Source organism: Phoca vitulina, unplaced genomic scaffold (genome assembly GCF_004348235.1).
Source record: "Phoca vitulina isolate PV1807 unplaced genomic scaffold, GSC_HSeal_1.0 scaffold52, whole genome shotgun sequence".
NCBI classification, from domain to species: Eukaryota; Metazoa; Chordata; class Mammalia; order Carnivora; family Phocidae; genus Phoca; species Phoca vitulina.
Genome location: NW_022589755.1, coordinates 4,449,907 through 4,471,817, shown reverse-complemented (window position 1 = coordinate 4,471,817; position 21,911 = coordinate 4,449,907). Strand labels below are relative to the sequence as shown.

General features: G+C 43.0%; 1 protein-coding gene and 2 pseudogenes across 1 annotated transcript in view; 2 read left to right on the top strand and 1 right to left on the bottom strand.

Moving 5' to 3' along the window:
- Nucleotides 1–4,084, top strand: part of LOC116622207 (zinc finger protein 677-like) — a 36,454-nt gene extending 32,370 nt beyond the window's left edge. The window contains exon 3 of the mRNA XM_032388478.1: nt 1,455–4,084. Coding sequence (XP_032244369.1) covers nt 1,455–2,749 — 1,295 coding nt within the window. The 3' untranslated portion in view covers nt 2,750–4,084. The remainder of the gene's footprint in view (nt 1–1,454) is intronic.
- Nucleotides 1–21,297, top strand: part of LOC116622217 — a 21,459-nt pseudogene extending 162 nt beyond the window's left edge.
- Nucleotides 10,365–11,544, bottom strand: LOC116622208 (annotated as a pseudogene).
- Nucleotides 21,298–21,911: the final 614 nt, after the last annotated feature.

Here is a 21,911-nt window from a genome sequence, read left to right as displayed (position 1 = left end):
TGGAGTTCCCTTCTTTGCCATTTCCATGTCACAGAGCCCCACTGTTAATCTCTATACTATTACATGTTTATCAGAACTTCTATTTCATAATGGATGATTTCAACATATTTTCCGTTTATGATATTGTGTGCTTCTCCTGAAATTCAGCCTCTTTCTTTTTCTCTTATGGGTGAGCTCTTCAGAATTCTGAAGTCTATATACATTTTTAAATAAATGAATGTATTTATTAATTACTTCTGGATTTGCCTTGGGTTACTAACATGTTTATTATTTTTTATTATGATTAACACATAATTAATTTCTACATATATTATGGTATATAATCACAATTCACTGATTATTACATTGCAGTATGCCTCTTTTGCCTGGCTATATTTTTGGAAGAAGTATTCAGAAGAATATTTTATTATCCTTGAATGTTATTTTAATATTGTAGACAACAAGTATTCAAGAATTGACCTTTTTTTTTTTAATTTTTTTATTGTTATGAAATGAATTGACCTTTTTTTTTAAGATTTTATTTATTTGAGGGCGCCTGGGTGGCTCAGTCGTTAAGCGTCTGCCTTTAGCTCGGGTCATGATCCCAGGGTCCTGGGATCGAGCCCCGCATCGGGCTCCCTGCTCTGTGGGAAGCCTGCTTCTCCCTCTGCCACTCCCCCTGCTTGTGTTCCCTCTCTCGCTGTGTCTCTCTCTGTCAAATAAATAAAATCTTTAAAAAAAAAAAAAAAGATTTTATTTGAGAGAGAGATTGCAGAGCGAGAGAGAGAGAGCATGAGCAGGGGGAGGTTTAGAGGGAGAAGGAGAAGCAGGCTCTCCACTGAGCAGGGAGCCCGATGTGAGACTCGATCCCCAGGACCCTGGGATCATAACCTGAGCCAAAGGCAGACGCTTAACTGACTGAGCCACCCAGTCGCCCCTCCAGAATTGACTTTAATATATATATATTTTTTTTTCAAGTATGATTCACCCCTATCCCTCCTATGAGGTTTTTAGGCTTTGGGGTGCCTATGGAAAATTCCTGTCTTTCAGGGCACTGGAACTTTTGATCACAGAGCATTTAAATAGGCTTCCCTGAAAATAATTTGAACTACATGTAATCACTCTTTCATTACTGAGGAATCTTATTTTTTTTGTGTTTCTGAACATTTGCACATCATGGTTGAGAAGCTTGTTAACTCTGTTAATTATGAATTCTACTTTTGGTGTAATACTTTTTCTTTTTTTTCTTTTTTAATCTTTATTTATTTGAGAGGGAGAGGGAGAAGCAGGCCCCCCACTGAGCAGGGAGTCCGACACAGGGCTTGATCCCAGGATGCTGGGATCATGACTGGAGCTGAAGGCAGACGCCTAATGACTGAGCCACCCAGGTGCCCCTGGTGTAATACTTTTTCATATAAAATATCCGTCTTTAAACTCTGGTTAATATGAAGCCTGTCATTATTTATATATTACAGATATCTCTACTAGATGTATGAGCAAAGAATTACCACCAAAAGACAACATTAATAATGGAGAATTATTCCAAACGTTGATTTTGGAAAGACACGTAAGTCATGACTTTGATGACTTTGGTTTGAGGGAAGTCCAGCAAGATGTGAACAAATTTGAGACTCAGTGGCTATATGAAGAAAAAAATTACAAAGGAATGACTATATCCCATTATAAAAATCTCACTTGTAGAGAAGACCAACAACATCACAAATTCTGGAATAATTTCGCTGTAAAGCATAGTGTTTCCATAAGAAATAGTAAATCTCAATATTATAAACATGATATGACGAATAAGGCACTAAAAAACAAGGTAGGCTCTTCAGGAAACAAGTATAGGAACTGTTTGGACAGTGGGCTTGGATTAAGCTTTCATTCACATCTGGCTGAACTGCAAAGATTTCAAACCGAAGAGGAAATTCATGAAAGTAATCAAGTTGAGAAGTCTACCAAAAAGACTTCAGTTTCACTTCAAAAAATTCCTTCTAGTGTCAAAACCAACATTTTTAACAAATATGGGAAGGTTCTTACACATTCTTCATTACAGACACAACACCAAAAAACACCCAAAAGAGAAAAACCTTACAAATGTAAAGAGTGTGGGAAGACTTTTAGCCATTGCTCAACCTTAGCTACTCATCAAAGAATTCATTCTGAGCAGAAACCTTACAAATGTAATGAGTGTGGCAAAGTCTTTAACAGGTTCTCAAACCTCACGAGGCATCAGAGAATCCATACTGGAGAGAAACCATATAAATGTAATGTATGTGGTAAGGATTTTATGATACGTTCACACCTTTGGGGACATGAGCGAATTCATACTGGAGAGAAGCCTTACAAATGTAATGTGTGTGGCAAAGCCTTTTCTGAGTGTTCAAATCTTGTTCAACATAAAAGAATCCATTCTGGAGAGAAACCTTATAAATGTAATCAGTGTGGTAAGGAATTTATCACCCGTTCACACCTTTGGGGTCATGAGAGAACTCACACTGGAGAGAAACCTTACAAATGTAATGAGTGTGGAAAGGCCTTCTCCGGGAGTTCAAATCTTACTCAACATAAGAGAATTCATGCTGGAGAGAAACCATATAAATGTAATGTATGTGACAAGGCCTTTAGTCAGAATTCAAGCCTTACAGTTCATCAGAGAATTCATACTGGGGAGAAGCCTTACAGATGTCATGAATGTGGGAAAGCCTTTAAGCAGTATTCAAGCCTGAGTAGACACCAGAATATACATAGAATGAAGATAAAGATGTAGAAACTGTGGTAAGGCTTTTATTAAATGTTCTCACATTTGGAGTCATGAGGGAATGCATACTGCAAAGAAACTTTACAAAACAATGGCATGGCCTTCGTGCCATGACTTGACCTCAGGAATCACCAAAGATTTCATGTTGGGGAAAACCCTATAAACACAGTGTGTGGTAAATTGCTTAAGTAGGTGGTACAATGTACTGTGCATGAGAGAATTCTTACTAGTGAGAACTAAATCTAGTTCTTGAAGATTAATCAAATGTCAGACTCTGCGGGAAAATTAAAAGAATGATTTAAAATTCCTGAGACAATGGGTATCAAAGGAGCAGGGGCATCTATGGAAATGCCCACTTATCTTCAGTTTATACAGTCATTTTATTAGTTTAGACGTGATGAGGTTTATTTACTTTATTATTGAATTTGGAACTGTAGTTGGAAATCTGTGAATGATGTTATGTCTTCATCACAGACTTTCCATGTGTTGCCACAGTGGTGTCTGTAATGGAACTTCTTGTTTTGGTCCTAATGTGAATGGTGGTTTTTTTTAATTTTCTAGTCACTTGTTTCTTGCTGATATCTAGGAAGATAGTTAACTTTTGTATTATGACCTTGTATCTTGCAGTCTTGGTATAATTGCACATTAGTATTTTCTCTACCATACTGTGGCGCATCGTATGAGATAGTTCTGAAGTTCTGGTGACAGGTGCCACTCTGTCTTGTTCCTGGCATAAAAACACGGGACTCTCTGTTACCGTACTAATACTGATTGAGTCTTGCAGTCATTAAGTTCAACTTGGTCATGGTGCAAATTCTGGACATATTGTGTTGCAATCAGAGTATCCGGTTTATTAAGGTCTTGGAAGCTTCATGCATCGTTGGTATTGGCATATAAAAAAAAAATCTTTGCACATAAATGGAAACTGGTCACAGCCAAAATTATAAATAATATGCCAGTAATCTAAAATATGAGTACAAGTTATGAAAACACCTAAGTGTAGATCTAGATTATTATAAGAACATAGCTATCCAGCTTTTTCAGTATATCATAATGGTTAAATCATGTGCTTTGATACCTCCCCCAGTAACTTTAAGTCCCCAGTCTGCTGCTAAACAAGGAGTGGAGATAGTGAAATCACTCAACCCTGTGTGCCTAAGTTCTCCTCCTTAGAATGAAACTAGTAGTAGTCCCATCCCTGATTTTTGATGAATGAAGACTTTAAGTGCCTTGACAGCAGAGATTCTTACATTGTGAGTGTTCTTTAGAATTCCCCATTCAACTCTTAGAAGGCTCTTAATGAAGCTAAAATTAAATATTTTTTTCTTAAAGATTTTATTTATTTTCGGGGCGCCTGGGTGGCTCAGTCGTTGGGCATCTGCCTTCGGCTCAGGTCATGATCCCAGGGTCCTGGGATCGAGCCCCACATCTGGCTCCCTGCTCTGCGGGAAGCCTGCTTCTCCCTCTCCCTCTCGCCCTGCTTGTGTTCCTTCTCTCACTATCACTCTCTGTCAAATAAATAAATAAAATCTAAAAAAAAAAAAAAAAAAAAAAAAAGATTTTATTTATTTTCGAGAGGGAGAGAGCACGAGAGAGCGGGGAGGAGCAGAGGTAGAAGGAGAAGCAGACTCCCTGCTGAGCAGGGAGCCTGACGTGGAGCTCAATCCTGGGACCCCCTGAGCCGAAGGCAGACGCTTAACCCAGTGAACCACCCAGGCGCCCCTAAAGTAAATATGTCTTAATGGGAAGTAAGCATAAGTGAAGAATATTGGTTTACACTTGAAATGGTAAATGTAGGCGAAACGTCAGGTTCCCATGCAGCATCCCCCAAAGGAAGAACGTCACTCATTGCGAACCATCAGATGGCCTCCAGGTTTTTGGCAGTAGGAATGGTCTTCTTATCACAGATGCTGATTAGAATCCTGGGGAATTTCTTTCTTCTTCCTTTACCAGTATATCTTCCTTTTTGTCATAGGTGAAGGTTAAGGTCCACAGATCTGAGTGTCAAGCACCTGTTTGTAGCCAGCTCCTTAGTCATCATCTTTACAGGAATCTCGAGCACAGTGACAGCTTTTGGGTAGGAACATTTCCCTGATTTTGGATATAAATTTGTTTGCTGGGTCATAGAGTGATACTGTGCTATATTATGTAACATGTAACTATCTGAGGAACCTGGGTGAAGGGGTGAAGTTTACAAGGACTTTTTCATACAATCTTTGCACATTTTGTGTATCTGTAATTACTTCAAAATAAAGAGTAACGAAAGGCAACATGATATGCTGTGGCTTTTAGAAAGTTCAGGTGCAGCTCTTTGTTCATATGAGAATAAAGGACATTATAGGTACATCCAAAAATCATTCTTAAAACTTAAATTCTTAAAACTTGTCACCTCCTTGGTAATTTTCCAGAACACCGTAAATGGGATATGCCTCCACCCCACACAACGTGCGGCTTACTCTGCTTCTAAGAACAGAATCAGCAGCACAGGAGTAGAACCAAAGTATTGGGTGTTTAAAGTGTTTGCTTTATTATGCATTGGTGGATACTTTGTTCTGGAACCACCTCTAATCTTGCATGAAGTGGGCAGATGATCTGAGGAAAGGGGAAGATGAGTCCGGAAGTACCATTGAAATTCTCTTACTGTCTGCATGAACGAAGCTTCCATCTTTCCCTTAAGAACAGGGTCAGAAACTCCTCATTCTGGACAGAGTTCTTGAGACGCGATAGAAGAGGCAGATCTACACAAGGTGAGGTCCTGCCTTGGGGAGGGAAGCTAGCCTCACACAAGACAACCAGCTTTCTGTAGGTCTCTAATATCATGACTGTGCACATAAGCTCTCTGAGCAGCGTCTATGCAGTCCCTGTGTTCTAGGAGGATACTATGGAGTACTGGTGAATGTCCCAGTCCCTTAAATGAAATACACGCACACAGACATACATTTCCTAAAGTGGCAATGGGAAGATTCTTTTGTTTTCACACATTATGAGACAAGAATAGGAGTATAAGGATTGGTTCTGGTGTAGTGTGAGGATTATTACTTGAGTTTGGTGGCAGAACTTCTGGGTCCTGACTTTGGAGAAGTTTGACCTTTGTAAGTTTCAGATCGCTCCTTCAGGGTGGTGGCTTCCCTGTAAGGCTCAGTTGCACATTGTGTGGGGACCTTTCTGTGAAATCATGATTGATGGAAGGCATTGTACATGCATGTGCCTTCCTATACTAGTTACAGGTCATGGGATGTAGTATCCTAATTCAGGTGCTTCTCAGTTTCATCTTGTGAGCATACCACCCCAAAAGCTATTCTCAGTCTCCCACATCATCCCTCTGCATTCTGCCTTCACCCCTGTAACCTAATCTCCTGTTGTCCTAACCTGGAGGGTTTGCCTGAGGATAAAAGTGAGGTAACATGTCCCCCGCAATTTCTTAGACATAGCTGATTAATCTCTTTTTTCCTATATCCCTTTTCCTCACATGATCGATGCAGTCCCAGGACTGCAGTAGAGCCTGGGGTTGTCATAGGAGAGAGAATTCATAGGGAATGTTAGAAGAAAGAAAGCTTTAGGATAGAGAATAAGAGGACTTTTTAAACAGATGAGGGCCTCCCAGACATGTCAGCCTACAGAAGACCCACAATGGTACCATGCAGTGGCAGTTACAAAACAGGTTTGGTGCACCTGGCTGGCCTGGTAGAGCACGTGAGTCTTGATCTCGGGGTTGGGAGTTTGAGCCCCACGTTGACTGCAGAGTTTACTTTAAAAAAAAAAAAAATGAAAGTTTAAAAACGAAAATACAGGCTTGATCAACAGCTTGAATATAGTCCATTTCTTTAGTGAACAGGCGTTTGCCCACCATGGCTTCTGAATGAGTGAACGCAGATGATTATGTCAGCACCGATGATTTGTTTCTGCATCTTACACAAAGATTGGTGCCCTTAATCTCAGTCTGTAGTTTTTCAAGTGGCAGGTCAAATAACTCCAACTCGGGCAGTAGCCCAAGATCCTGGATTCTGACCACTGAGTAAAACAACCACATCAGCTCTCATTTCTGCATGTCCAACAGAGAGGCTAAACATCCAGCCCAGTGAATCCATGAGGTTTTAGCTTTGGTGAATCATCAGTGGACCAGTGTCAGACAATGAGGGGAATCTGGGATCACTGAGGTCCTCACGGTGCCAGGGGCTCTGCTTCAGGCTGCAGATACGACTTATTCCTATAGAGCTGAGATGTTACTGATGCCAGTCAGGATTCATCCTTAAATATACCTTGTCCATTTGACCAGCAAGTCATTTAGGATCCCTCTGCGTTGTTGGTTGTAGGGTTCAAGTTGCCTCATCAACATGGGAATGTTACACCAGACAGTCACAAGTCCTGAATGGGTCGTGCTTCACTTTTGACAAATGTTCGGTAGCAAGCTAATGGCTGCTTTTCAAAAGCAATTTACCTGTTAGTTATGTCACACCTGAGTTCAGGGGCGCTTGGGTGGCTCAGTTGGTTAAGCATCTGCCTTCAGCTCAGGTCATGATCTCAGGGTCCTGAGATTGAGCCCTGCATCGCATCAGGCGCTCTATTCAGCAGGGAGTCTGCTTCTCCCTCTCCCTCTGCCCCTCCCCCCTGCTCGTGCTGTCTTTCAAATAAATAAAATCTTTAAAAAACAAACAAACCTGAGTCCAAACCCCAAGGGAGCCTTCCAGATGGAGACTGCCTGCCTTTGTCAGAGACTCCAAATGGTGGAATCTGGCACAGTTTTGCATTGTCTCCGATACTGCAGAAGTCTATTAAAGGGCTGGGCCTTTTAGGGGTTTTTTTGATGGTGGTCGTGGGCAAGATACAACAGTGTATTTTTCTTTATTGCTAGAATGAGCATTGCACATTGCCCATATAATTCCAATAAACTGTAATTGGAAAAGGACTCTGAATTTGTTACATTTTATCAGCCTTACCTACTGGCAGAGAAGGAATGTCCTAGACAGGCCTATTGAGACTAATGTCTCTAACTTTCCAACAAACAATTCATCCATATAGGGAAACACTGACAGCAGAGGGTTGAGATAAATGTGCTATATTCTCACCCACACACTGAAGGGAAATGCCTGGGGAGTTTGCTTCACTAACACTGTTCTCCCTTCAGCCCACCCTGAAGAATGTGGATAAATATGGAATCTCATACAGATGGTGATGGTTGTGAAAATTGGCAAAACATTTTGAAAAGTATTGGAAATATGAATGAAAGCTGAACAGATGTAAGCCTATGACCATGAAATTTACTATTCCAACAGAAATTTGTACATGTGTCACCAAAGCACAAATTCTAGAATTTACGTAGCAGAGCTATTCATAATAGCCCGAAACTGAAAACCACCCACATGTGCATCAGGAGTGGAAAGGTTAAAGTAATTGTTAGATATTTATACAATGGAATTCTATTAAATGTTAAGAGTCCACACAATGGAACTAATGCTAGTAAATGACCTACAACATGTGTTAATAAGAATGAGTTCATGAAACCATTTGGAATGTGAAGCCAAATATAGAAGATTCTATTCTGTATGGGTCCATTTCTATAAAGTGCCGAACAGGCACTTTGAAAAGTGATCTGTGCTGTTAAATGTCACATTACTGTTTACTGTGGTAGATAGTAACTGGGAGGTTTTTTGGGTTGAAAATCTTCTGGTTTTTTTTAACTACAAAATAGATACAGAGATGTGTTCACTTTGTGCTATTTTACTGTGCTTTGTACTTAAGACCTATATGTGTATCTTGAAAATTGTTTTTAAATACCTATCACCAATTTTTAAAAATTCAGGAGAAGGTAAGTAGATTAATGTTTTCATGTCCTTTTGTTATTGTAAAGACACTAAATAGTACTGTAATTTGTTTTTAAAAGATGTGCTCTAATTCCTAGGTGAAATATGAAGATATTGAGTGTAAAACCTCCTAAATTAAGGTAAAGTAGAGAATTATTGAAAATTTACACAGAAGATAGAAAAATAAGAAAATAGACCATGGGTAATGAAGAACATGCTATTGCATATTGGTAAATCTAATCCCAACTTACCACTGTTATATTGAACATAAATTGGTAATAGCTCTTGTTACAATCTAACATTGTTTGACCCTATTCAGTGATTTTTTTTTTTCACAAGTTAAAACATTAGGATTAAAGTAAAATAATGAAATATAATCTCATGGCATTTCAACCTAGTAAACTGCCAACAGGACTGTATAGTAAGATTAATGTAGGTTGTCATTATAATCATTGTAAGTGGTACTATTCTCATATTTATTAATGTACAGTTTTCCAATACTACTGATGAGTAACAGACAATCTAACAACTCACCGCACGTACACATTCAGAGACGTGTACGTGTGTGTGTGTATTGCATCTTGATTTGTGGTCTAATGTGTGGTAAATATTTCTGAGTGGCTCTAATCTTAAAAATAGTATTTCTCTATTTGTGTGCCATAGGGTTCAATATAACAAGATTCATTATGTCAAACGAATTCTCTTCAAATTATTGAATCCTTAATATTTTACTACAGCTTCATTAGGTAAATACAGCGCTAGCTATATGGTAATTTTTCCTGTACTTGAGTAACAACTGTTTTGTCCTGTGGAAACCCTCCTGCCACAGACTGCACATAAACAGGATTCCTGACTTCCCTTCTGAATGACGTCCTGAGCTGCTACAGGTTCAGTCAGAAACTCCACTTCCTTCCTCCTGACAGACATGAGTGCCCCCAGGTTTCTTTCTTTCCAACATGAGAATTGTCATCTTCACGTGATACAGAAAAGTCTATCCTCTGCAGTTGCCAAAACCCATGCCACTTTACCCTCACGTTTTGCCTTTTTGTCTCTCACTCGCCTGATGTCGTTTAAACAATTAGCCATACATCTTCGTGCTGTCATTTTTCCCACTGCAGTTTAATCTACAGGAAAAAAATACTGTGCTTCTCTCCCTTCATATAATTATCTTTCCAACAACCACCATCTCTATAAGGTTGTAATGTACTAATTTCATACCTTGGCCCCAAATACACCTACTACCTGAACCTGATTTCCATTTCCACTTCACCCCCTTCTATTTCATTTTTCCCAGAGAACATTTTGTTTATTCAGTTTTTTGAATGGCCATCTCACATACTGTTCCTTTTCCATGGAACTTTACCAGACATTCCATGCTTAGTTAATTTCTGGATAAATATATTATGTCAAACTGGAAGTTCTACACTCAAAGACATCCCCATAATATCCAGGTTGTATGAGATGCACGTCTTCTTTATTTCATAGGCTCGAACTGCTCCACTATAAACATGACTAACAATTATGTAAGGATTTAAATAATAATTACATAGTACTCCATTTACAGTTGTTGTATTTATGGTTTATTATTGGACACAACTTCAGTCCAAGAGCTTTCGTAAGGTGACTGTGTCATCACTAGAACTCTGTGAAGAGGAGTGAATAAACAGTGGATGCTGTGCATAAACATAACTATGTTTCATTTCTTTTTTTTTTTACGTTAAACTCAAGCCCCAGTGTGGGCCTTGAACTTATGACCATGATGAAGAGTTGCATGCTCTATTGAATGAGCTGGCCAGGTGCCCCACTTTACGTTTCTGATGACATCAGGAGATTTAGTTCCTTGTCCAGACAAAACAGAGCCTGGACACACTGGAGCCATGGCTCATGAGAACAAAGGGGCCTACAGTTGGGAAAAATCTGTTGTTTAAGGCAGAGATGTTCACCAGCAACCAACTGGGATTATTAATAAGAACAGTGCAGACTTGGAAGGTGGAAGACGGTATAAAATGATACAAGGGTGCTCCCAAGGACAAGGATTCTTTGGGTGACTGTGGACCCGGGGATGCATCTTGGGGAGAGATTGTTGGTATGAACGTGCCTGACCCCCTGCTTTTGCTCATGCAGGATGGAAACCATGGAGCCACTGGCCCACAGCATGACCCCTGAGCAGCAGATGTCAGAGAATGACAACAATGTTGCCTGTAGTGATAGTGTGGTTTTGTTATTACCTACCCCAGAACAGGATCCCAAATCCTTTTTCATTGTGATGTTTGCATTGTTCCATTTGCCAGTCACACACACAGGAAAATAGAGATTTACCAGTATCGGCAGGATCCAGCACAACGAAACAAAGGAGCCAATGTGCCTGGGAGCTTTTACTTTTAAGTTCTGCCCATGTGGAGTTTCTGGGGCTGATTGTGCTGGCCTGGAAGATACTCAAGAGGCAGGTGCTGCTGATGGGCACACCCGTTCCCACCCTGTGAAGATACAAAACAAGTTTGCATCTGACATCATCAAGGAAATCTTTCAAATCAAGAGCTGCCACTGTCTGGGGACTCCTTTAGGAAGCAGGGCTACAGTTGGCTCTAATCAGGTGCTTGAGCATCCAATCTGTGGATCTCACCCTGCGCCCAGTAGAGTAAAGGAGGAGATAATGGTAGAGAAGGGAGAAATTTCCAGTGATTGTGAATCCTGTCTGTGATAAGATTGTTCCGATGGCCACATTCCTGAAGCCATTCTGCCAGCTTACAGTGACTGATAAAATTCTTTTGTCTTCAGAGTCAGAGGATCCTGCAAGGGAATATGATGCATGGGCTGCATTTATCATGTCCACTGCAATTCAATATTCTCCACTTACCATTGGTTCCCCATTAGAAATGATCGTAGTTCTATAATTTTTAGCAGCATCTTTCCCCTTGGTGATGTGTTTGTACATAAGAGGAGCAGACACAACAGCCATATCAAAGTGTGGGGTCCTTTAGTGTCATTCAAAGATATTATAAGTTCCTGGACATGTTTATTGTTAATGTTACTAGTCTAAGTTTTTAATACTCTATTAGTAATTATTATTTTTATCACGAGGGAAACTCCCACAGGTAGCAGCACTTCTCACTTTCACTTCCCCTAGCTCCCACTTTCCAGTACCTGCAATGGGTCCGCATATTGGGACTCTCCCTTTCTCACAATGGGACTCTTTGGGAGCCCATCCACAGTCCCCTTTTCGTACTCCCTTGGAACCAGGTAGGCACACCACCCACCCCAGTGGTGGCTGCATGAACGCTTTCTAGATGTAGCCACTTGGATCCCGGAGAGCTTGCCAGTAGCCACCAAAGGCCCTGGGAGTTGGGGACTTGAGTGATCATGATAGCCAGTGTTGGCTGGACCCCAGGGAGGACATGGGGATGCTATGCCTGCCCACACCCAACACCCCTGGGAGCCCTAAGGACTGAGGCTTGGCATTGAGAAAGCTGGCCTGTTTCCTGAGCAACTTAGCTGAAAGCTGAATGTTTTGGGGAAAGAGGGGGGGGCGTCCTGAGGGGGAAGCAGGCTCCTGTGAGGGAGGGAGCATGCTGGGATGGAAAACTGCAGCTCAGTGCCACCAGGGGCGGCCACAGGAGAGCCTTCCAGTCCCAGGCCTTAACTGGCATGTGGTGGCCCCACCAGGGCCTCCTGGAGTCCGGGGGGCTTGGAGGCCTCACAGTCTGCACTTGGAACTTCCCATATAGTTCCTTTCCCACTTTCACTGGGAGCACGGCAGGGTCCAGGTGCTGGGTGGTGGCGTCTGGGTCACACCAGTGGAGTGATGCTTCTTGAAAATCAAGTTGACATTTTTGTCTTCCTGTACTTTCTCGAGGGTGTATTCCTTTGGGGTCTTAGATGGAGCTCTTTTTAACACTTTCTCCCAGGTTAGTATGGATTTGATCACTTTTAGGGCAGAGGCTACAGCTTTGGAAAAATCATCTCTTCTTTTTAATTACTCCACCGTCCTTTTTAAGTCCTCTTCCCCCCTTTCACCTTCCTTTGAAATCTTGTCTGGAGGAAACAGAGGATAAACCCTCAAAGAAAAGTGGTTTCTTTTCAGTGGGCACTCTTCTGTGAGTTTGGGGTGAGGCACTAAGGTCGTGTAGGTGTGCAATGATCGACTGTTGTGGGCCATCAGGTTTCAGGGGTTACCTGTCACCCTGAGGCCATCTGTCTCCAGTTTCCTCTCACCCTTGCACACTTCCACCGTTCTGCCCTTATTGAATTATAGTGCATAGAGTGGAGAGTGAGCAGGAGAACCAGGCTGATATTTTAAATATGTGTTCTTTGGTGGTCTTCAAGCAGATTTTTAAGAGCTGAAAGAAAAAAAAGTTATTTGCCTTATAAATTAGCATCAGTCTTCCTTTCTTTTTTCTCTCCTCTCCCTGTAAAGACAGAAACTTGAAATTGTTTGGTGCTAGGTGTTTTTTTGTTTTGTTTTGTTTTACTGTTCTATTAAGTTTTTAAAATTTAAATTCCAGTTAATATACAGTGTAATAAAATTTCAGGTTGTACAATATAGTGATTCAACACTTCCTGAGTGGGCTAAATAGGTGAGGGAGATTAAGGAATGCACTTCCAGATGAGCCCACCTCCCTCCCGACCTCTCCTCTGGTAACCATCAGTTTGGTCTCAATAGTTAAGAGTCTATTTCCTAGTTTCTCTTTTTTCCCTTTGCTTGTTTGTTTTGTTTCTTAAATTCTACATACGTGTGCAATCATATGCCATTTGTCTTTCTCTGACTGGCTTATTTCACTTAGCATTGTATTCTCTTGCTCTAACCATGTTGTTACAAATGGCAAGATTTCATTCTTTTTTATGACTGAAAAATATTCCATTGTATACATACACCACAACTCCTTTACCCATTCATCTGTTGATGGACATGGGCTGCTTCCATAATTTGGCCATTGTAAATGATGTTGCAGTAAACGTCAGGGTGCATGTATCCTTTTGAAAATTACTGTTTTTGTATTTTGGAGGTAAATACTCAGCAGTGCAATTAATGGATCATAGGGTTGTTCTATTTTTAACTTTTTGAGAAACCCCCATACTGTTTTTCACAGTGGCTGCACCAGTTTGCATTCCCATCAATGGTGCAAGAGGGTTTCTTTTCTCTCCACATCCTCACCAGCTCTTGTTTTTTTCCTGTGTTTTTGATTTTAGTCACTCTGACAGGCGTGAGGTGATAGCTCATTGTAATTTTGATTTGCATTTCCCTAATGATGAGTGATGTTGAGCATCTTTTCAAGTATCTGCTGGCCATCTGGATGTCGTCTTTGGAGAAATGTCTATTCATGCCTTCTGCCCATTTTTTAATTGGATTATTTGTTTTTTGGGTGTTGAGTTGTATCAGTTGTTTATATATTTTGGATACTAACCCTTTATCAAATAAGACATTTGCAGATATCTTCTCCCATTCCATAGGTTGCCTTTTAGTTTTGTTGATTGTTTCCTTCACTGTGCAGAAGCTTTTTATTTTGATATAGTCCCAATAGTTTATTTTTGTTTTTATTTCCCTTGCTTAAGAAGCCATATCTAGAAAAACATTGCTATGGCCAATATCAGAGAAATCACTGCCTCTCTTCTAGGATTTTTACGGTTTCAGGTCTCACAGTTAGATCATGGATCCATTGTGAGTTTTTGTGTATGGTGTAAGTAAGTGATCCAATTTCATTCCTTTATGTATAGCTGTCCAGTTTTCCTAACACCATTTGCTGAAGAGACTGTCTTTTTCCCATTGCATATTCTTGCCTCCTTTGTCAAAGATTAATTGACCATATAATTGTGGGTTTATTTTGGGGTTTTCTATTCTGTTCTATTGATCTATGTGTCTGTTTTTGTGCCAGTACCATACGGTTTTGATTCCTACAGTTTTGTAATATAAATCTGGTATTGTGATACATCCAGTTTTGTTTTTCTTTTTAATTATTTTAATTTTTTATTTCCCTTCCCCTCCCCTCCTTGTTTTTCTTTTTCAAGATTGCTTTGGCTATTCAAGGTCTTTTGTGGTTCCATACAAATTTTAGGATTGTTTGTTCTAGTTCTGTGAAAAATGCTGTTGATAATTTGATAGGAATTGCATTAAATATGTAGATTGCTTTGGGTAGTATAGACATTTTAATATTCTTCCAATGCATGACCATGGAATGTCTTTCCATTTCATTGTGTTGTCCTTGGTTTCTTTCAGCAGTGTTTTATAGTTTTCAGAGTAGAAGTCTTTCATCTCTTTTGTTAAGTTTATGCCTAGGTATTTTATTATTTTTGGTGCAATTGTAAATGGGATTGTTTTCTTAATTTCTCTTTCTGTTGCTTCATTACTGGAATATAGAAATGTAACATGTTTCTGCACATTGGTTTTATATCCTTCAACTTTATTGAATTTATAAGTTCTAGTAGTTTTTTGGTGGAGTTTTTACAGTTTTTCTATGTATAGTATCAAGTTATCTGCAAATAGTGAAAGTTTTACTTCTTCCTTAGTAATGGGATGACTTTTATTTATTTTTGTTGTTGTTGTCTGATTGCTGTGGCTAGAACTTCCAGTACTATGGTGAATAAGGGTGGTGAGAGTGGGCATCCTTGTCGTTTTCCTCACCTTAGGGGAAAAGCTCTGTTTTTCCCCATTGAGTTAGCGTAGGTTTTCCATATAAGGCCTTTTATTATGTTGAGGTATGTTCCCCTTAAACCTATTTTGTTGAGGGTTTTTATGATTGGATATTGTACTTTGTCAAATGCTTTTTCTCCATCTATTGAAGTAATCATATGTTTTTTATACTTTTTCTTACTGATGTGATGTATCACATTGATTTGTGAATATGGAACCATGCTTGCATTCCAGGAATAAATTCTGCTTGATTGTGGTGAATGATTTTTTAAATGTATTTTTGGATTTGGTTTGCTAGTATTTTGTTGAGGATTTTTGCATGTATGTTCATCAAGGATATTGGCTTGTATTTTTCCTTTTTTTTTTTTTTGTGGTGTATTTATCTGGTTTTGGTATCAGAGTATTGCCTGTGAAGCCATATGGTCCTGGACTTTTGTTTATTGGGAGTGTTTTGATTACTAATTCAGTTTCATTGCTGGTAATTGGTCGCTCAAATTTTCTATTTCTTCCTGCTTCAGTTTTGGTAATTTGTAAGTTTCTGGGAACCTATCCATATCTTCTAGGTTGTCTGATTTGTTGGCATATAATTTCTCATAATATTCTCTTACAATTGTATTTCTGTGGTGTCAGTTGTTACTTCTCCTCTTTCATGTCTGATTTTATCAGAATACACTGTTTTTTTTTTTTTTTTTTTTTTTTTGAGGAGTCCAGCTACAGGTTTATTGATTTTGTTGATCTTTTCAAGGAACCAGCTCCTGGTTTCTTTGTTCTATTGTTTTCTTAGTTTTTATTTCATTTATTTCTGCTCTAATCTTTATTATTTACTTCCTTCTGCTGGTTTTGGGTTTTGTCTGTTCTGCTTTTTCTAGCTCCCTCACGTGTAAGTTGTTTGAGATTTTCTTGCTTCTTGAGGTAGGCCTGTATTACTTTCCTATTAGAACTGCTTTTGCTGCATCCCAAATATTTTGGACTATTGTTTTGTTTTTTTCATTTGTTTTCATGTAAGTTTTGATCTCTTCTTTGATTTCTTGTTTGACTCATTGATTGTAGCATGTTCCATGTATTTGTGTTCTTTCCAGAATTTTCCTTATGACTGATTTCTAGTTTCATAGCATTGTGGCTGGAAAATGTTAGTAAAAATGGCATATTTCGCATGGTAGGTTTTCACATTTCACATTCCCATTTGCATCCCTTGTACAGACAGGTGCACTCCTTACTTAGTTAAATTGCTTAAATTCTGGATCCAGCCCTGGCCCCACATTTTGGATCCAGCCTAAGTTCCTGGATCCAGCCGAGGCCCCACATCGACTCCCCCCGAGGACGGGGTCCCAGACCACGGAGTCTGGCTGGCCTCTCCAAGGAGCAGCGTCTCTACCTCTAGGACAAAACCGTTTTTAACGAAAACCGTCTCACCTTGAGAAAACGTAAACATGTTAGCTTTCAACACAAGTGGTCCAAACGACTATAGCTCTACCTTAGACTGTTGGAGACATCAACTTAAAATAGGCAGGCAGTACTCCCGTCCCACAGGACGCAACAGAAATTCAAAGGATTCGAAATTCCAAAGACAGACACGTCCTGGGGGCGGGCTGGAGACCAGGCCCCACCCAGACCCCGGCCAGCGGTCCTGGCCTCGCCCCTGAAGGTCCAGCCAGGGGGAGAGCTGGGGCGCGCCCAGTGCCCGAAACTCGCAGCCCAGCTTCCGCCCGGCCCGCCCTCCCGTCTCGACGGATCTTATCCGTTTCCCTCCCATTACCGGAAGCGCCCCGCCCCATCCCGTCTCCCGGAACTGCGGCCCACTTCTGGCCCGTGCGTGTGTCCGGGTCGTTCCCGGAAGCGCTGCACCCCGGCCCCGCTCGAGCCCCGCCCTCAGACGGTGAGCGTCCTGGCCAGGCCACGCTTCACAACCCGCCTATTGCCGGGCTCGCTCCGTCAGGCACGCTCCACCCCGGGGTCACTGAGTTCTCGCACTGGCCCGAAACTTACCTGACCCCTCCCCTTGCCGGAAGCGCTCCACTCAGGCCACGCCATAGCCCCGCCCTTCCGCCAGCGCGCACGCGCAGTTTTTTACAGACTTCCGGGCCCTCAAGCGGCTGGGTCGCCCAGAAGGTTACGACGGCTTCGACTGTTTTCGGTCCTTTCTGTTCTGTACGTGAGCGTCTCCGTCCCCAGGCCTACACCCCGGGGTCTGGGGTCTCCGCGCGCATTAGAGTCGCCTCAGCCCCGCCTCCCACCGCGGTAAGTAGGGTGTCGCGGAGAGACACACGGAGCCCTGCGAGCGGCGCTGCCGGCCCGGGGGTCCCGGTGCGTTCAGGTTCCCATTTTTCGGAGTCGGTCCCCGCCTGTGGTGTCCCGGCCCGCGGGCCTTCAGACGCCGCCTGCCGCGTGGTCTCCTTGCTCCACGCCGTCCCTGGCACCGCTCCCACCCGCGCCGTGGGCGTCCAGGGAGATGGGCGTGTGCGCCTCGCGCCGCAGCCTGGCCCGGCTCGGCCCATAGAGGCGCGGAGTCTGGCCCTGGCCCTGGGATTGCGCAGACCCCGCCGCCCTCCCGAGATTCCCCCGTGCAGCCCCGCATACAGTGAGAGGACCGATGCCCGGGAACGGCACCCTCCTCGGTGCGGGCTTTCGGGAGCGGGATTTAGGGCGGAAGATCGCGGGGAGTCACGGAGCAGGTCCCCTGCCCCCGCGAGGATGGGGGGCCTTGTGGAAGCCGTGACTGCAGAAGGAAGGCCCGGACAGCGGCCGACGAGGGAGAGGGGGAGCAGGAGAAGGAGGATGGCGGAGGAGAGATCCGTGAGCCGGTCCGTACAGAGACGGCAGGATAGAGGATGCGGGAGGGACCTGCCAGTGAGGCCGTAAGAGCGGAAGACAGGAACTCAGGAAAGTCGCAAGCGGAGAAAAGAAAAGAGCGAAATGTGGACAAAGGGAGGCGCTGCAGAAGAAGGGGAGCGGAACAGTCGGGGCCCCTGGTTATCAGAAGTGGGGCAACAGGGCGAGGTGCTTTACGCAGACAGCGGGGAGAAAATGGTTGTGAGCCTGCGATTGGCAGGGATGACGGCCCAGAGAGACACAGCAGTGCGAGAGCTTAGCCAGAGGGGGCGCCAGTGAGTCGGGGCAGAGGGAACGGACCTGGGAGAGCCCAGGACACAGATGGGCGTGGGGCGGGGAGAGAGGCCGACATTGATGGAGATCGGAGCAGTCGGAGAGCTTGGGCTGAAAGAGTAAGGGAAGGTGACATAGGTCTCAGGAGCTCCCCGGAAAGTGTAGGTGTAGGGAAAGGAAGAGAGAAAGGGGAGAAAGCAAGGGAGGAGACGGGAATCACAGGAAAGGAGAAAACAGGGGAGAGAATCAGGAAAGAGAAAGACATGAACAGATTAATAGAAATCCTTTTGGGGGAGAAAGAAGGGGAACGCAGATCTGGGTGAGTGGTGGTTAATGGGACATGGGTCTCCATAATGTATTTAAATTTTGCTTGTTTGACAGGTTATGATCCCAGGGTCCTGGGATCAGGTTCCCCATCGGGCTCCTTGCTCATCAGGGAGCTTGCTTCTCCTCCCTCTGCCTGCCTCTATGCCTACTTGTACTCTCTTGCTCTCTGTCAAATAAATAAAGTCTTAAAAAAAGCAACTGGGGGGAATTAAGTTAATATCTATTCCCTGGACCCAGGCATACACACGTGTGTGTGAGTGCGTGTGTATTCTCTAGCATTTTTCTGCCAGGAAGATTTGTCTCTCCATTTTTTTGTTTATTCAATTATTTATTCATGTCAGTATAAACTGGTATATACTAACTTACACTAGGTATTATAATTCAGTATGATACTATTTATTTTGTTGCCCAAATTATTCCAGCTTTGGCCATCAGGAGCCCTTTAAGTTTCTCTTTCATGTGGCTTTGATACATTCCAGTATTTTTGGGGGGAAATTTCCGTATTTATACCAGTACAGGATGCTCCAGACTCTTTTCTGTGTCCCAGACCTAGAATCACGTATTTCCCTCAATGAGTTTTTTATTACCTATTTCAAGATGTGAGGAAATACAAGTACCTAAAGGATGGAGATGAAAGACCTATGGTGGCACAACTCCCAGAGAACACAGACGCACATACAACCGAAGCAGCAGTGAACAAAATCTGGTCCATTAGTGCAGTTATATCCTGCTTTATTACTAAACATCAGTCATAATTTACAACCAAATATGTGTTTATGGCACCACCATCAAAGGCTTCCTTTCGTTCCCACCACAGATGATTAAACTGTCCCCTGTTGTCCTTCGCTCATCTCAAACGAAGCTGTGGTGAAGACGCCTGTATGCTTGGCTGTGAGAACTCCTGATGCCACCCCCTGGGAGGTTCCCAGAGGAAAGAAGTGCGGTCGCTCTAAGGCTCTGACGTTTAGACCCAATGTGTGCAGCCAGTGAGCCTGGTTAGGGCAGGACACGAGTGCATTACCCTGAGTCCGACCTGGTTGCGGGGGGCCTGGGCTGGAGGGAAAATCCGCTCCCTGCTCCAGGCCTTCAAATCATTCATCATCCTGTGACTCCATGTCTACCCTGGAGTCATCCGGGCCTGCAGACTGGAGGACAGAATTCTGGCACTGAGTCCCCCTCACCCACTATGCTGTCACCATGTGACTTCTGCCCACTCACATGCGCACTAAGCAATGACACACTGTTCCCCCGCAAAACACACACACACACACACACACACACACACAGCTTCCCTCTTGCAAAGTGGGGCTACAGAGCCTGTGCTCCTAAGATTCCACCCAAACCCTCACAAGTGCCCACAGGAAACCTGGCCCTGAGTCTCCTGCAGCAACCTTGGCCCTCCATCAACCTGGGCTTGTGGACCACCCCTCATGATGCCATCTGCTTGCAGGCACACAGGAACAAGGCCGAGCACAGCCTCAACCTGAGTCAGCGTCTGCAGCACAAAGTCATTCCACCAAGCCTGTGCTGTCTCCCCGCTCCTGTGTCCTTGCTGAGCCTTGTCCAGTGCTACCCCTTCCTTCCTGCTCAAACCCTTGTGCAGGAGCCCAGTGAGCTCAAGGCCACCCCTAGCTACCCAAATCCTGTGCCTGTGGGAATCTAGATGTCTACCACCCCTAGGTGATCAGGGCCCTAGACCTGGTTGTGCTAAGAACAAGTACACATACAGCACAGGAAGTGTAATACTCTGAGCTCAAGGGAAAAGATTTCCTTCACCTCCTTTTTCTTAGAATATTCAGTTTAGCAATCTTGTAATTTCCTTCTCCGTATCTTTGAAATATACATAAATCCTTTCAAGCTGAAGAAACTTTTCAACTTTCAGCTCTAGGAATCTTTTTTTTTTTTTAAAGATTTTATTTATTTGAGAGAGAGCGTGCGAGAGAGAGCACGAGTAGAGGGGAGGTGCAGCGGGAGAGGGAGAAGCAGACTCTGCTGAGCAGGGAGCCTGACGTGGGTCTTGATCCCAGAACGCTGGGATCATGACCCTAGCCAAAGGCGGGTGCTTAGCCGACTGAGCTACCCATGTGCCCTCCAGGAATGTTCTTTCTGGGCTTGCGGCAACATGGCTAAATGCACCAAGAAGGTCGGAATCGTGGGTAAATACAGGACCGGTTATGGTGCCTCCCTCAGGAAAAAGGTGAAGAAGATTATAAAATAAGCCAGCACGCCAAGCACACTTGCTCCTTCTGTGGCAAAACCAAGATGAAAAGACGGGCTGTGGGGATCTGGCACTGTGGCTCCTGCATGAAAACTGTCGCTGGTGGCCCTGGACCGACAACACCACTTCTGCCATCACAGTAAGGTCGGCCATCAGGAGACCGAAGGAGTTGAAAGACCAGTAGAAGCTCCACCATTTGATTAAACAAAAATTAAAAAAAAGAAAAAAGAAAACTCAAGTGTTTATGTTAAATTGCTTATTATTTTATATTATAAAATGGACAGGGAATTGGCTTAAGTAGAACACAATCATAGAAAGCTTCTGCTAGGCAAATTTAGGAAGACAGAACTGGGAATATCCCATAGGCAGGGAGATCAGAAACCTAGAGCCCTCTGCCTCCCAGCTCCATCCAGAATCCTCTCTTCTCACGCTTTTCCATGTGTGGCCCCACTCTGGGCTCTCCCCTCGGTGAGCAGATTAGACCAGGTCAGAGGTTTGGTTTGCTGTTCTTCCTGTGTCTCTGGTAGATGCTAACATTTTGCTGAAATCCAAAAGCAGATATATGAGAGCAAAGATTGTATGGTTTGGTGCCTTGATTTCTGTTTTTCTCATTAAGTTCAGTGTCTTGAAAAGGGTTGGGACAGGCCCCACCAGAATGTGCCACTTTGGCATGTGGATTATTTGGACCTGAAGGCAGTTGAGACCCTGTGGGCTCAAGAGAAACTTTTGCTCCTACCTTAACTACATAGAGGAATCTAAATTGGGGGCTCTTTCTAAAACAAGGGTTATTACAGGAGATAAATTTTATCTGAGTGACCCATCTGTTGGCAGGACAAAAATCTACCACTGTGGGGGAGCAAGAATTCGTGTCCCCTTCAAGAGTTCTTCTAGCTGGACTAAGAATCAAATTGGAAGAAAAAAAAAAGGACTCAAATTGACACGAGAGAGATTAACGTGAGAAAACCAAATGTAATAGCATACCTATGGGGAATACCACATAGACACGGAAATTTTAAATACAGTCAGGCAGAATGAGATGCATATGTCATTCTGGAGTAAGGAGAAAGGGGTAGGGATCTTGGGTTTCAGAGGGAAGGA